The sequence below is a fragment of the Myotis brandtii genome, unplaced genomic scaffold (assembly GCF_000412655.1).
Source record: "Myotis brandtii unplaced genomic scaffold, ASM41265v1 scaffold454, whole genome shotgun sequence".
In the NCBI taxonomy this organism is placed as follows: Eukaryota; Metazoa; Chordata; class Mammalia; order Chiroptera; family Vespertilionidae; genus Myotis; species Myotis brandtii.
This window is the reverse complement of record NW_005367354.1, coordinates 2,241,268-2,258,044: the sequence shown is the minus strand read 5'-3', so window position 1 is coordinate 2,258,044 and position 16,777 is coordinate 2,241,268. Positions and strand designations below refer to the sequence as shown.

The 16,777-nt window shown below is 40.5% G+C and overlaps 1 protein-coding gene and 1 pseudogene across 11 annotated transcripts in view; one reads left to right on the top strand and one right to left on the bottom strand.

The window, feature by feature from the left end:
• Nucleotides 1-562: 562 nt before the first annotated feature.
• The window catches only part of ASXL2 (additional sex combs like transcriptional regulator 2), an 82,890-nt gene continuing 66,675 nt past the window's right edge, over nucleotides 563-16,777 (bottom strand). For all 11 annotated transcript variants that reach the window (XM_005874900.2, XM_005874901.2, XM_014546660.1 and 8 more), the window contains 3 exons: nucleotides 12,384-12,489; nucleotides 9,524-10,238; nucleotides 563-6,841 (listed from right to left, as the gene is read on the bottom strand). In XM_005874900.2, the coding sequence (XP_005874962.1) occupies nucleotides 4,376-6,841; nucleotides 9,524-10,238; nucleotides 12,384-12,489 (3,287 nt within the window). In that variant the 3' untranslated portion in view covers nucleotides 563-4,375. The remainder of the gene's footprint in view (nucleotides 6,842-9,523; nucleotides 10,239-12,383; nucleotides 12,490-16,777) is intronic.
• Nucleotides 15,121-16,720, top strand: LOC102253519 (annotated as a pseudogene).

The following is a 16,777-nucleotide window of genomic DNA, read 5'->3' as shown; positions in this document are numbered from 1 at the left end:
TGGCATGAGGTGGTCAGGAGACAGAACAGTTTAAGGGTGAAAATAGACGGACAGATGGAGAGAATTTAACGTTTTTACTACAGTTCTGAACTCTCCCAATAGTAATATAAGGCAACTGAGGGCCCTTGCCCACATCACTCAGATACATGTCAGAACTCGAGATTCACCAAAGACTCCAGTCTTTATTTTCCCTTTAATTATCTTTTAGTTAATAAAATGAAAAATAAGAATATACGAATACACACAATCTATATACATATATTTATTGCAAATACTTAAAGTTCTTATGTAAAATGATTTTTCTATATTTGTGAAAAAATATGACTTTTTAAATGGTGTTGACACCAACTTTTCTGTACATACCCTCAATTCCAATGTTAACAATTCCTTTAAAAAGGCAAAAAGACACAAAAGTTTAGCTTTTACCAAACCAGTCTATACAAACCTTATAGCCAAAAGGAAAAAAAAAATAGCTTGTGGTAAATAAGTCAATTTTCCTTTCAAATAAAAAATAAATTCCAACCCCCTTATTGCATTTTTTTTTGGAAATAATCTGAATGTCTTTAGAATAACTTCCTTTGAAATTGTGCCTTAACAGTGAGGTCCTACATTACACATCCCATATATGAGAAATTCAGTCTTCCACTGTTATTTTTTACATAGATATTAAAATATATATTACTTAAAATATATTATTGGAAAGCTATTTTTAAAATTGATCTTTAATAGTTGTATCAAATGTAAAGCATTAATAAAAATAAAGTAACCAATAATCTATGCGGCTCTTCAACTTTAGGAAATGTTTTTACCTATTGTTTTCTTTCAATAGGTATGTAGGTATTGAAACATGGTAGGAAAGATCTCTGCCCATCATCGTGTTTCTCAGTCTCTTTGGACTTGTCTATAAATTGAGCTGAAAACTACTCTCGGCCAAGTTTTTACTCAGCACATTGCTGTAATGCAATGGGGAGACTCCCTCCTTGTCGTGAAATCGAACCTCTAGGTTACAGAGAACAATCCTCGCACTGCTCACTGACAGTGAGTTCTAGAAATAAATAGCAGTGTAATGACCAGAGAAGACCCCCTAATTACAACAAATCATTTCACCCAAGAGTTTTGTAAAGGACTCTAAGGCAGAGAATGGCAATAATAAGCAATTAGGATGATGACTATCAGGTCATTAATATGTATGATTTACTCCTTCACCTGGAAGGCAATGAGGTCTTCCTTTGGCTTATTTAAATGAGATAACTTCCTAAAACAACTCCATCTGTGTGCCTTCCCAGCCCATGCAAGTATGCTTCTCCTACCCCGAGTAAAAATACACATTTGTCAGGTCTGATTCTTTAAAATGTTACATGGGATACCACAGATAGCTTTAGTATCTTGAGCATAGGAGTTAAGGAATAAAAGCAGAGCAAACAATGCCAGGTTATTTGGCTTTATTCTCTATTTAATAGGATAGAGAATTTTAGTCAAAATTCTTTAAGACTCCGGGAGCCTCTTTACTAGATGACTCAATATTCATAAGCGAGACTGAGATGACAACCTGTCAGTGCTTGCTCCCCAAGGTGACCTGCAGTGGGAGGTATCGGAAGCACACCCTGGAGGCATAATAAGCATCAGGCATAATGCCTGACTAGTCACTCGAAACAGTGCAACTTAATATCAGACAAATAAGCTTAGCACTTACTAAGTTGAATTGAATGGTAAAGTAATTCTGAAAACCTAAAATAAAAATTGCTTTAAAGGTACTGGAGTGCCATGCCACACTTCAATAATTTAATGATTTTCTTGTTCCTTCTGCCTTGTTTTCAAGATCATAATTTTCTCCTTTATTCAGTTCATGGCTTTCAACTTGAAACCACTGTTTTCAAACAAACTGATATATGGGTTGTATTCAGTTTACTACCAATCTAAGAAAACCTAACTATTCTCTCTTTTGGTCAATATTGAGGCAGTGTACCTAGTTGACAATTTCTGTTTTAGGGGCAGTAATAAGTGCAGGTATTTTATTAGTTGAGTACTGTATTACTTCTGAAGAAAATCTTGTGAACAGTAAATTTTAGGACCATCTGCAAGAGCGTGGGTCAAGATGAAGAGGCACGATATGGTTTGCTCTCTAAATGAACTTGAAAATCCCTGATCCTTTCCTCCTTTCCTGGTTAGTCTATCCATCCTCAGCTTAAAGAAAACACAGAGCAGATATTTTCTATTTCAGGAAAGTTTCGAAGAAGAAAAGCCACATTAATCAACCCCAATTGTTAACTAATTGGTCAGTTCTAAACTCTCAGCAACTTCCAGCACGCAGACCAACCTTCAGTCTGCCACTCAAGTGGGGAGTGCAGAAGCTGGGCAATGGAAGTTCTAACCAGCTTTAGGTCTTTTCAAGTTCCCCCTGAATTTCCCAGGGTACTGAGAGTTTGGGAACAGAACCACGGTTTCTGTTTGTTGCTGGTTCTTAGCTGGAGAACTTAAACCTTATCCCTGGATCCTTGCAGCTTTCATGTCTCTTAGCTATATGTGTGCTGGAAGAAAAAGGAAAGTTAGAATGACATACTGTCTTGGCTGCAACAAGAACATAGATATTAGTCCTCTATTTGCCTTGGACCACACAAAAAACAGAAGCAAAAAAGTGAAGTAATGAGTCTCTTAGGGAGTTTGAAAATATTAAGAGTGTATAACATGGAGGGAGGGGAAGAATGGGTAGCAGAATGGAAGCAAAGCAAAGATTATTACTGCTACTTTCTCCTAATCTGGAATGTGACTTAATTAACAAGTATACACTGTTCTGCATGTTATAAATACCACATCCTGAATATTAAGTACAACTACAACTGTACTAGTTATAGTATTTTTACTTTACACACTTGGAATTAGAAAACTTGAAATCAATATGCAAATGATGCACGTCGACAATACCCCATTTTAAAATATCAAATCCTGGTAAATGGTCGGCTTATTTTAATGTTCTTTAACCATGACCTAAATATATGTACTTGAAAATTCTTTAGTTGCTAAATACAGGCTTAAAAACACAACAAGGACACACAAAAAAGAATAAAAACAAACAACAAAGCTTTAGAGGTAATTTCTCTCCTTTCTAGATGTTCCCCTAGCCATTTACTGAAGCCCCTTCACATTAAAAACTTCTAGTGCATAGACAGCAGAAATCCAAAACAGGGGACATATTTTCTAAAACAGGAAAAGTGTCTGACTTTTATTGTATGTGTGAGTGCATACATGTCTTCAAAGTAACATATTACTCCATACTCCTCAGATGCCTGGGAGGTCAAAATAGGTTTACCAGAATGGGCAAATGTGGCACTCATGAGCTGTTCTACCCGCAGCAACAGCTGACTACGGAACATTAGGTAATGTGTTGGAAGAAAAGAAAGAGGCTACCTTGTTTCTAATGTTAAAAATCTTTCCCAAATATCTTTGTTGTTTCTCCACCTTTACTCCCCTTGCCCAACAAAACACATAATTCAAATTAGCCCAGCACTAACACTTTCCTGTTCATTTTATACTAGTATTTCAAACCTGTTGCAAGCTCCCATGACTAAGTACTTGGGCTATTGCTGGAACTGTTGCCCTGCCCAGGCTATGGTAACACCAGGGGCCAGAGAGGCACACTCTTCCTGGACCACCTTCACTATCTCAGGGCAGGGGAATGGGATTAGGGAACAGCAGGGACCCACAAATTGCACACAGTGTGCTTGGCAATAGTATTGGCTTATGGAAGCCAAGAACCAAGTCAAGAGTTTTCAGAGTCTGAAGCACTAGCTGTGAAATGAATACCTTATCAAAAATTTGAACTTAAGATTCCATCTAAAGTAAAGGGACTTAGTAAACCCTGAATCCATATTCTGGAAAGGCTGAATAATCCACATAAAACCTATAGGCAGATGGTTAAGACATAATCAGCATGAAACATCATTTCTCCAGACCATTTTGTTCACTCCTTCCTCTTCCCAGCCTCTTAGGAAAGGACAGAAGGCAGACAAGCTTCCTTTCACCATGCATGGCATTAAACTTAGAGTCACATGAAGTAGACCATAAATTTGAATGAAAAGTAATACATTATTACCTAAACACTTGGAAAAGTAATGTTAAAACAAAATGTGACATATTTACATGATTTTGTAAGTGCAAACTTGTCACAAATTCACAAAGTCTTGTTGACTTAGACTTACTATCAAGGTGCTCTTCCTCTAAAATGTAAGATCTGTACTCTGTATACCTGATTAAGTAACATTTGTCTCTTGACAACTGAAATCTACTTGTTTATTTCTGTGATTCCAAAAGGACGCAAAAACACAGCCTGCCAACCCTTCCCTTCTGCCTCCTTTACAGTGTGTTCTTTCTAGTCTTGTTACCGAACAACAAGGCAGGAGACACACAGTTTGGAGGGGCCAATGCAGTCATCATGGCAGAAGGCTCCACACCCCTTGCACATGATCATGGCTTTCAATCGGCAGTAACATTTCGAAGGCGTGTCCTCTATGCTGTTGTCTTCAGGAAATGCCTGAACAGGAATGGTCTGGCCATGGCTGCTGGGATTCATGGCTTGGCTAGCAGGGATGGTAGTGACAGTCACTGAAAAGGACATGACATCACCTACATTGCTAGATACCTGGCCACAGTCAGGCATCCCCGGTACAGCAGAGTTATGGTCCATGTCAGACGAGGTGGAGACATTGATCATGCCTCTGTAGCTGGGCCCAATCTGTGTGGGGCTCCCATACAGCTTTGGGGTTTGCAGTGGTGGAAGGAGGAGAGGCTGATGAGTGGGACTGTCTGCAGGTGGAGGAAGAGCAGTGGCAGTGAAAACCTCAGGGCTGCTATGCATTGCCTTCCCTCTCACTGCATGAGCCATCTGCTGCTGCGCTGCCTGAATAAGATCTCTGGCTAGGGTCTTTTCATCAAATGTTTGGCCTCTAGTGAACAGATAATTCTCCTTATTTAAAGCGGTTTGCACTGGTGTCTCTACCTTCACATTCTTTTTAGCTAAACAATCAGTGGATAGGGCTTCTCTACTGTGGGGTCCTGAACTTGCTTCACACTTGCCAGAACTCTGGGAAGCCTGGGGCTCCTCCTTCACCATGGCCGATTCTTCTTCATCAGCAGTACTTTCCTCATCAGTATCTTCTTTGTCACTGCTATTATCTCCCGTTTCATTTTTACAGTCTGTATATCCCATTTTCAAGGCTTCAGTGGGACTACTTAGACAAAAACGATCTTCAGGGTTTACAGAATGGGTCCTCCTAAAGCTCTCTGAACCCCGGCCATAGGTGGAAATGTTAAGTAAGTAGTGACCTGCCATTGCAGGCTTCGAAGTCCTTCTGCCAGCAAAGCCCAGCATGAACCGCTGGCTTGTGGAGATGTCTTCTACCTGGAAACCTGAGTGAGTGAAGGTGAACTGGGAGGGCTGCACAAACGAGAGAACATTATGCCTCTGGATATGAACCCTCTGGATGAGAGTCTGAAGGATCTGATCTTGGGTTGCTTTACTTAGTCCTTCTTGGTGTGTGTCAATGCTGGAGTCCCTCAGATCCTTACCTGAAAAGAGCTGAAGGGGCCTGGGAACCTGGGACAGATGCTTACTTTGCAAGGTTTGACCCAGTTGCTGTGTAGCTGGATGAGAAGGCCTCTCATGAACTTCCTCTCTGGTGCTATGTTCTGTTTTGTTGGCGCCTGTGGGTGCTCCCATCCCTATTTCCTCTTTTGCAGTCAGAGGAACAGTTTTCATTTCAACTTTGGTGAGTGGTTTAGGCAGAATTTGCTCCATGGGAACATCTTTGCCCTGGAGCAGCTGAGTGACCAAAGGATTATTAGCAGGGATACTTGAGCTTGGCCGTGAAATGGGTCCATTCATATTTGAAGAAGTTCCTGGAGTTTTAAGGCTAGAAATTGCTGGCAAAGTGCTTGAGGATGGAACTGGTCCGGAAGGTGCTACAGTTCCACTAACCTGGGGGATGGAAAGCTTTTCTAAAGTGGCTGCTATTAATAAAGATGTTAAAGGGGAGGAAGTCATATCCACTGAAGCCCTGGCAGTTGTCTCTGCTGAGGCTGAAGTGTTTGGTGTATTCTTACTACAACCTGCTTTGGGCTCAACTGTGCCATCAGCTGCAAAATGAACAGGTGTGGCGTCTGAGATTAGAGCAGGACCCGCTGGAGCAGAAGGTAACTTCTCCTGCCTGCAATGACTGGGCCCTTGTGGGTGGCTAAGAGAGGCCACTGTGGCTGCTGCCCTGGTGGCATTCAGTTTCTCAATATTCAATTTCCCTAAAGTCGGTGTGGGTGGGTCAGTGTGAGCTAGTGATGGGACACTTGTGCATGCTCCACTGATGGCAGATGGTGGAGGCACTGAGGAGGTTTGCTGTAGTTGTGCTCCAGAGACACTAAGAGGCTGTGGCTGGCCTGGGGTCTTGGTCTCAGATTGGGGCTGAGTCTCTGAACCACAGGGTAAAAGCTCTCTCGGACCTCCCCTGCTTCCAGTTCCTGCCAGTTCCAGTGTGGGGCCCTTTCCAGTTTCTCTGACTCTGTCTGAGTCTGGATTCCCTCCTCTAGCGGTTTTCCTTTCACCACCCTCTCCTGGGCCTTGTCCACCCCCTGGGCCAGGTCCTGGAATGGTCCCTCCAACTGAGGCGGCTGCAGCAGCTGCGGCGGCAGCGGCAGCTGCTGCCCTCTGTGCTTTGACCAGCTGGGCTTTTGCTTTGATGTCGGCAAGAGTTCTGGCTCCTGTTCTGTTAGGACTAGTGATGGAGACTGGAAAACGAGCCCTGGGAGAGACCTGCGATGTAGGAAACAGCATGGGGGAGATTCTGGAGACCGGGATCTGAAAGAAGTAGGGGAGGGGGAAACGGGACAACAGAGCTTAGTTTTCATTTATAAGAATAACAAAACGTTAATAACATATTTTTAGAATAGGATGAACACTACAACACCTGTGACAAAGATGGGAAGTTTCTGATGAGAGACCAAATCATGCAGACAGCAACACAATTTTTATATACATTTGTAACATTTGCAATAAAATTCAAATTTTGTTTTTCTATTTAAATTTTGTTTAAAATGTATTTTGTTATAAATGACTTTAAGCTTTGTCTAAGAAAGCGGGATTTGAAATAGAGTCTAAGGTAAAATTATAGTTACTAAAGCAACTTCTGGTACAAATTCTTTTTGGGGGGGATGAAGAAGGAGAAGAAAGTAGAAGGAAAAAAGTTAAATAGTATTAGCTTGGTGACAATGGATTTAAGTTTTCAGCATTGAGCCTCTTTGGATTAGTAAACTATGATGTAATTCAGCCTCTTTACAGATTAGGAAATAGAAAGGATAGATCTCACCATGTGTCATTGATATAAAGTAAAATCTACACATAACTCAGCTCTCAGGTCTGAAGATTAGTTCTGATTAGCATTCATTAAAAAAAGGTTTCTAGCCCTAGCTGGTTTGGCTCAGTAGATAGAGCGTCAGCCTGCGGACTGAAGGGTCCCAGGTTTGATTCTGGTCAAGGGCACATGCCGGGGTTGCGGGCTCAATCCCCAGTAGGGGGCATGCAGCAGGCAGCCAATCAATGATTCTCTCTCATCACTGATGTTTCTCTCTTTCCCTCTCCCTTCTTCTCTGAAATCAATAAAGATATATTTTTTTAAAAAGTTTCTACTATCTTTATAAGAATAGTAAAAATAATTATCGTATAAATCAGAATATCTGGCAAAGCATGACAGAATGTTAGTGGTAGAAAATTGTCAAAAATAAGTAAAGATTCCTAAGAAATGAAACCATAAGTGGTAAAAATAAAAAGTAATGAGGAACATCATACTTTTAGTAATGAGGCAAAATGAGAAACAGAAGTCATGTGGTACGTGAAATGGGTCAAGTACTAGTAAATGAATGTTTCCATAGGATATTTCCTGACAGAACTAACTTTGATTCACCTAAGTTAAATAAAAGGAGGGAGAGGGAAGCAGTATTTCTATATGGCTTATTTTTCTACTTATATCCTACAGTGAATGAATACCCAGTGCCTGGGCTCACAGTAGACACAATGGTTTTAATAAATACTATTAATAAAAACATATTAATAAATATTATGTATTAATTAAATAAGTGAAAGGACTGCAAACTGATATTAAGCACAAACCCGAGAAGTAATAAACCTTTAAATCAAAAGTAAAAATGTATTTGGGTTTTCAAAAGTACACTGCTGATTAGATGCAGTCTTTATATACTGAGAGAGACACTGCTATAGGAATTTGAAAGATTTGACAAATAGAAATATAAGGTTAAAATAGAAATTAATGACATATCCTAACAGTAGAGCTTAGCAAGACTATGCCATCTTACCAATGTCCTTCAAGTAACCAGTGGTAACTCATGGTAGCCACACATTTCCTTTAAAAGGATGGACTAGCCCAGCCAGAGTGGTTCAGTGGTTGAGAGCAAACATATGAACCAGGAGGTCACAGTTCAATTCCCAATCAGCACATGCCTAGGTTGTGGGCTCAATTCCCAGTAGGGGAGGATGTGCAGGAGGCAGCGATTAATGATACTCTCTCATCATTGATGTTTCCATCTCTCTCTCCCTTCCTCTCTGAAATCAACAAAAATATATTTAAAAAAAAAAAAGGATGGACTAAAGGTAGCTCTAGAACTACACATCACATTAGTTATAGTAGTAAGAAAAAGGCCAGGGTACACTTAAATATCATGGTTTTTGGTACAAATATATGATCTTTGGATCACAACAATGGCCTCATGTTTATCATTATACTTCTTACTACAGGCCCGGTGCACAAATTCGTGCACCAGTGGGGTCCCTCGGCCTGGCCTGCGGGATCGGGCCGAAACCGGCTCTCTGATGTCCCCTGAGGGGTCCTGGATTACGAGAGGGCACAGGCCAGGCCAAGGGACCCCACTGACCAGTGCACGATCAGGGCCAGGGAGACACAGGAGGTTGGCCAGCCGGGGAGGGACCGTGGGAGGGCTACAGGACATGTCTGGCCAGTCTCGCTCAGTCCCGATTGGCTAGACCCCAGCAGCAAGCTAACCTACTGGTCAGAGCATCTGTCCCCTGGTGGTCAGTGCACATCATAGCGACTGGTCGACCGGTCGACTGTCTGCCCCTGCATGTCATAACAAGTGATTGAGCAGCCTTAGCATATCATGCTTTGATTGGTTGAATGGCCAACCAGTCGACCGGACACTTAGCATATTAGGCTTTTATTATATAGGATTTTGCTACATGAGACAATAATTTCCATAACTGTCTTAAGATACAAAAGTAGCCATCAGATATCCAGGTACCTTACTTAGTCAAACAATAAAGATCTGTAGGAATGTAGTCTAAATAGCTGTTTATTGACAATTTTATATATATAAGACCACAGTTCTTATATGAATATATATAATTGCTTCAGCATTAAAAAATACCACTAATTACTTCAAATTTGGTAGGCATGACCAAAAACTTAGTGTTCAGGCCACCTCTCTCTTCCATTTCGGTAAATTCTCTTACCTTGAGAGGTGGTACTTTTCGCACTTGGATCCTGTCCCCTCTATTAAGAAAGGGCTGTGGAGAGACTTGAAATGGCTGCTGGTGCTGGCGATTCTCAGTGACACGCGGCCTTTTCTCCCAGCTTGTAGGGGCCTCTTCTTGGGTGAGAGATTTCCTCTTGAGGCTTTCTGGGCTGTGATCGACCAGAGTTGATGAAGGCTCTTTCATAGTGGCCTCCTGTGGACCTGCTTCTATTATGGGCTTCATTACTGGTTTCTCTACTCCAGGACTCTTGGGTTTGCTTGGAGACTTAACTAAAGCTTCTTGGCTTTCATTTTTGTTATAATTAGACGCTGTAGTGAGATGATTCTCTTTCTCAGATTCCTGTTCAGCAGAGGCAACTGGCTTCTGCCCCGAGACATCTTCATCCTTTGGGCACTTGATGGGAAGAATGCTGCTAAGCTCATTTGTATCGCTGGGAGAGGAAAGAAGGGGCTCTGTGGACTCAGGGTTTGGCTGCACCTTATCTTGGCTTTCGTGCTCTTCTTTTCTGACTGGTGATGGCATATGCACTACTTCTTCTTTAGATTCTACCTGGGGAATTACAGGGATTATACTGACAGGAGAGGCCTCTGAAGGAAGCATGGATTTTGGTTGCTCAGCTGAGGGTCTCTTTACTTTGGGATCACTGGGTGAAGCTGTCAATTTCTTTGAATCCTCTAGGCTCAGGCCAGAACTAAAAGGTGGAAGAAATATTCTAGTTGAGAAATGGCCCATGTTATTGAAAACATTATGAGATAATGGTATATGGCAATGCCTAGAAGAACCTGATGCATAATATGTATCCTTCTTATAATATCTTCATCATCATCATCATCAGTATTATTACTATTATTATTATTGAAGGTTCTGGAGCCAGAGTACCTGGATTCAAATCTTAGCTCTGATACTGACTAGCCATGTTACATTAAGTAAGTGACTAGACCAGGGGTGGGCAAACTTTTTGACTCGAGGGCGACAATGGGTTCTTAAACTGGACCGGAGGGCCGGAACAAAAGCATGGATGGAGTGTTTGTGTGAACTAATATAAATTCACATCATCAGTATTATTATTATTATTATTATTATTATTGAAGGTTCTGGAGCCAGAGTGCCTGGATTCAAATCTTAGCTCTGATACTGACTAGCCATGTTATATTAAGTAAGTGACTAGACTTCTCTACCTCAGTTTCTTCAACTGTGCACTGAGGTTAATCATTTGATAGCATTGCTATAATCATTAACTAAGTTAATGCATGTAAAATACTTAAGATTAGTACCTAGCCCATAATAGAAGTTCAATAATGTTCATTATTATTATTACTTCCTGTTATAAAGGGGCCACACTGTCTAGAGACATGCATCACAGACTATCCTCGAGGGAAGTGAAAGAAGGCCAAGATCGACACACCCTGAGATTGTGGGTTTAGACTGGATCAACTGTGCTCTGCAGTATCTGTAGAAAGACTAGTCCCTAAAACCTAAGAGACCCTGAGGAGATAATAGGAGAGTTGGCTGTCAATGTTCTCCAGAGGATGAGAATTACAACTCTGAGTTTTTGGAAAGCCTATTTAATTTACTTGATATAGCTCTGTAATCCAGTGCCTCTGAGTTATCCTGGGAGTGAAGGACAATTGGGACTACCGTAGTGTGGCCTGGCTAAGAACTAGGCTACTCTGTAGGGGTCATAGGGACTCCTTCTAATGTTTGAGAATATTGTTTAATGGGAAGCACTGGTGGTTCAGTGGTAGAATTCTTGCCTCCCATTTGGGAGACCTGGATTCCATTCCCAGCCTATAGGTTCAGTTTCTGGCCTATATATTCTAGAATAATCCTTAACAGGCAAAAACAAGGCAACCCTCTTTGGTGACTTCAAGTAATCAGTACTGCACTTCTGAGATGAAATGGCTAATTACAAAATTGGACAGTAATAAAAAACAGCCCTTCTATAAAAGTTGGCAAAAAGAGCTAAATACCGAAGGATCCAAGAACTGCTGTAATGCTCTATCTCCCTGAGGAGAGAATGAACAATATTTTGGAATACCTGGTATCTGTAATAATGGTCTAAATGTATACATACTGTAATTTCTATAGAACTCAAAACTCATACCAAGAATATAGAAAAATCAGTATATGAGACTCTTAATCCAAACAGGAATCATTTCCTAAATGACCATGAAGATGTCAATGAACATCACTTAGAGAAAGGGAAGAGAGCCAATAGTTCTCAAGCTGTGGTTATGGAGTCTCCTTAAGGATTCCCATTAGTTATGCAAAAGAAAGGGAGACTAACAAACAAATAAGACTGGGTGTTCAATCCTATTTCAAACAACACAGCTCCACTGTCTCCTATTTCAATGTCCTCCATTAAGACTTCATTTGGATTTTTTGTTAGAAAAAAACTGATTTAGACTACAGCTTCTTGAGAACAGGATTTATATCTTGTTTCAGAGTGCCTTCTACAGAGGAGAGGCCGTTTAATTAAACATTGGATATAACAGACCTTGTGACAGGATCCCTAGAATTCCTTAGTGATTCATATTGTGGAATTAAAATTACTGTATGAAATATACAGAACTTCAGTATTTTTATATTTTATAAAGATACTGGAAGAAAAGCCAATCTACTTAAAGAAAGAGACTTTAATTCAAGATCATTAAAATCTTTTTTTTTTTTTAAAGAAACCATCCCATCCATAACCAACTCTGTGTCCTTGAGAATTGTAAAGAGAAAAAATTTTCTCAGTAAAGAATTGTGAAAATATAGAAGGAAATTAAGGACTAGATTTTCTGGGAAGGTAATAAGATGAAGCACCACATGACAGAATCTATTTTGATATTACCTCTGACCATAGTAGCTTTCAAAGAATTGCTCCTTCCATGGCTCTACTTTTTTCTCCTTCTCAATTTCTTGTCGAATTCTCACCTGCATCTCAGGTGTAAACTCACCTATAAATGTAAAAAAAGAAGAAGATATTCAATAGATATACTGTTTGCCACTTTTAACTATTTGTAAATCATGAAAGACTCATGAAGGAGTCAGAATACAGTCCTGTGAAAGCAACAAAAATTTGCCCAAATTCCTCACTGTTAGAGTGCCATTAAGAGCAATAAAAATACGTGTACACCACTCCATGTAGTTTTCAGTACGCAGCTGAGGCCAACTGGGCCACTTCTCTGGACTTTCCTTGTAGTACCTTCCTCTTGTTCCAAACATATATTTCCCTACAGATTTCTTTTATCACGAACCTTGAATTTGTAATTGCTTCCCACTAGAAAAATACTCATGAGCTTTCAGTAAATAATGCATTTTATTATGTTATTATTTTAAAGTTCTGTTTTTTCAAGGCAACATGTGCTTTAGGCTTTTTATCTCTAACTTCATAACGAACAGAGGCATTTGAGATTCCAGTAAAAACGTATGAAGTTACTTTGGAGTTGTCAGTTTTCTGAATGTACCAGTTTATTGCCCTAGAAACAAGGCATGCAAGATGCCAAAGACCAACTCTGAATATGCCATTTACTTGTATCAACTAACAACCATCTCAATCCTTCCCACTTCATCAGTAGAAAACAGTCAATGTGCTTGGTAGGCCATCTTCAAACTCGTGGCTCAGAAAGGCTTCTCTCTTTTATACTCTAACTAGTGGCGCGGTGCATGTATTTGTGCACAGTGAAAGGAAATTAGGAAAAATATTTTAATGTTGCTATTCGCCCTTTCTCTATAATAGAAGTGTCAACCAAATTCACGATCAATAATGACAAATCAGAACACATGTGTGCAATTGGTGCCAGCAAGAGCTTTATATGTATCATGCATGCAGGAGTCAACATTTATTTTTAAATTGCCAGTGTGCATCATATGTACTGGCCAGTCGGACATATGTATGGTAGGTCACTTAGCCTTTATACACACACACACACACACACACACATACAGATACCCAAGACACTAGGACAGTGATGGCGAACCTATGACACGCGTGTCAGAGGTGACACGCGAACTCATTTTTTTGGTTGATTTTTCTTTGTTAAATGGCATTTAAATATATAAAATAAATATCAAAAATATAAATCTTTGTTTTACTATGGTTGCAAATATCAAAAAATTTCTATATGTGACATGGCACCAAAGTTAAGTTAGGGTTTTTCAAAATGCTGACACGCCGAGCTCAAAAGGTTCGCCATCACTGCACTAGGAAATAAGAGGTGGAAATGGCAGACTTTAAAACCTCTTGGGAGAAAGAAGAGGGAAAGAAAAAGTTTTAGAGAATACTGAAAATCACAGTCCTGAGCAAAGGAGTAGGAAAAGAATTTGGCTGTCAGAATCCAACCCAGACATTGTGCTCTTTTGTTGAGTCTACTATGCATAGCAGAAAAAGGAGTAAGAGTACTGAATGTACTGAACTCTGTTCACATGTGTACAGGATTCAGTTTCTGCTGCTCAAAAAATATAATCTACTAGAGGCTCAGTGCACAAAATTTGTGCATGGATAGGGTCCCTGGGCCTGGCTGGCGATCAAGGCCTTCCTTCCTTGGCTGTCAGCCGGGGCCTTCCCTTGTTCCGTGCCATCCCCTGGTGGTCAGCACATGTCATAGAAGCGATCGAACTCCCGGTCTCCTAGTTGAATTCCCAAGGGGACATTTTGCATATTATCCTTTTATATATATACTAGTGGCCCAATGCACGAAATTTGTGCACATTAAAAGGGAATTAATTAGAGGAAATATTTTAATATTGCTATTTGCCCTTTCTCTATAATAGAAGTGTCAGAGATGAAAGAAAATTAGTAAAATGTATACAAAAATCTCCCTCCTGTCAGAGTCTGGGGCACGCCGTGGGACCCAGAGTCAAGTCCCCGCCCACACGTGTGCACCTCAAAATCACACGAGACCCAGACCCGGCCAACCCCACCTCCATCAAGCCCCGCAGGGCGGGGGGTGCAGCCTCAGGTCCCCCAGCCCCAGCGCCGAAGCAGGGAACATGGCCTCAGGTCCCCCGGCCCTGGCGCGAGGGTGCAACGACCATTTGCATATTAGCTCTTTATTATATAGGATATAGATAGGTGCAGTGATGGCTCATATGGAAAAAAAAAGTAACACTAATAATTATCACTGTTATTAACACCTACTTTAAAAAATAGGGGATAGGATGTCATAGATCCTTCTCCAAATTATTCTTCAAGAAAGGGATTGGTAATAGGTATGTTTTAAAGTGCTTGTCTGATTTCAATTCTTTCAGAAAAAAAGGGGGGTCTCTGCTCATGGAAATCTTTACGAAAGATTAAGTACCAAATTAATCAGCAAGGGATCCCTTCAACACAGAATTTGTTCTAAAAAGAAAAACAGGTCAGGAAAAATCAACAATTGCAGTGAACAATATAGATATTAATTAGCTGGTCAATTCTAATTGTCAATGATCTGACAAAAAGTACGCAATGAATAGCATTTTTAATGCTCTCCTGAATAAATGTATTTATTTTAAAGCTTTTCACTCTTGTTTTAATATAATCAGTGGTTTTTAGTAATGGCCGGATAGTAGAATCACTTGGGGAAAACTTAAAAAGAGGGAAATCCAAGATGGCAGCAGAGAAGGTGGAAGCTACAGTCACCTCTTCCAGGACCAAACTGGAATTGCAACTAAAATAAAGAGCAATCAACCTAAATAACCATAGACTAGCTGAAGAGAAGTCTCATAATCAAGGATACACAGAAGCCACATCGAGATTGGTGTGTGTGCCAGGGGGGAAAGGGGGGAAGTTGGGGAGTGGAGACTTGAAAAAAAAAAACACAAAAAACTGGCCCCATTCCCATAGGCAACAGCTGAGATTCCAGAGGGCTATCTCAGCTGCAAAGGTTCCCCCTGAGAAGTATGAGGTCTCAACCCCAAGCCAGGCTCCCCAGCCCAAAGAACCAGAGCCAGGAAGAGGTGCCCACATAACATCTGGCTGTGAAAATCAGTGGGTATTCTGTCCACCAGGGAGAGAGATAGTGTCTGGTAGAGACACAGGTGTGCTCTTAAAGGGCCAATGCACAAAATCTCATTTGTAATCATCACCCTGGGCTCAGGCCTCGGGGGAAAGTGGAACAGACTACAGTCACATGAGGAGAGAATGAGCTTTGTGGCTCTAGGGAGAGAGCTGAAGGGACAGCTGCCATGATACCTGCACTGAGACATAAAGATAGTCTATTCAATAAATGGTGTTGGGAAAATTGGACAGATATGTGCATAATAATGAAACCTTACCACCTTCTCACACCATACACAAAAATAAACTCAAAATGGCTTAAAGACTTAAATGTAAAACTTAAAACTATAAAAATTCTAGAAAAAAACATAGGCAGTAAAATTTCAGACATTTCATCTAGCAATATTTTTTCTGATATATCTCCCTGAGCAAGGGAAACAAATGAAAAAATAAACAAATGGGACTACATCATACTAAAAAGTTTTTGCACGGCAAAGGAAACTATCAACAAAACAAAAAAGACAACCCACTGATAAAGTGTTAATATCCAACATTTATAAAGAACTTACTAGTATACAAATCAACACCAAAAAAATCCCATTTTAAAAATGGGCAAATGAGGTGAATTGAGGTGCGATGGAGTAGGCAGTAGAATCTCACTGGGTGTCTTACTAGTCCTTTCTGTGCTTTGCTTGTTTGAGTTCAGCAGAATTTGAAATAGCTAGCAGTAATACTGGGAAAGACTCCAGAAAGGCCAAGACAAAGGTGGTTTTCAGCTTGCAGACAGCCGTCTTGCAGTTTCCGGTGAGCTGTATTCATCGATACCTGAAATCTAGGATGATCAGTCATGGACGTGTGGGTGCAACTGCTGCTGTGTACAACACAGCCATTCTGGAGTACCTCAATGCAGAGGTACTTGAATAGGCAAGAAACGCATCAAAAGACTTAATAGTGTATTGCCCCTCATCATTTGCAACTTGCTATTCATGGAGATGAAGAATTGGACTCTCTCATCAAGGCTACAACTGCTGATGGTGGTGTCATTCCACACATCCACTGATCTGATCGGGAAGAAAGGACAACAGAGGACTGTCCTAAAGGATGCCGGGGTTTCTTATTATCTCAGGACTCTAAATATTCTAACAGCTGTCCAGTGTTGTTGATTCCAGTGGACTGTATCTCTGTGAAAAACACAATTTTGCCTTTTTGTAATTATATTTGAAAAAGTTGAAAGTTTAATTAGCTTTCCAACCAACCAATTTTTTTTA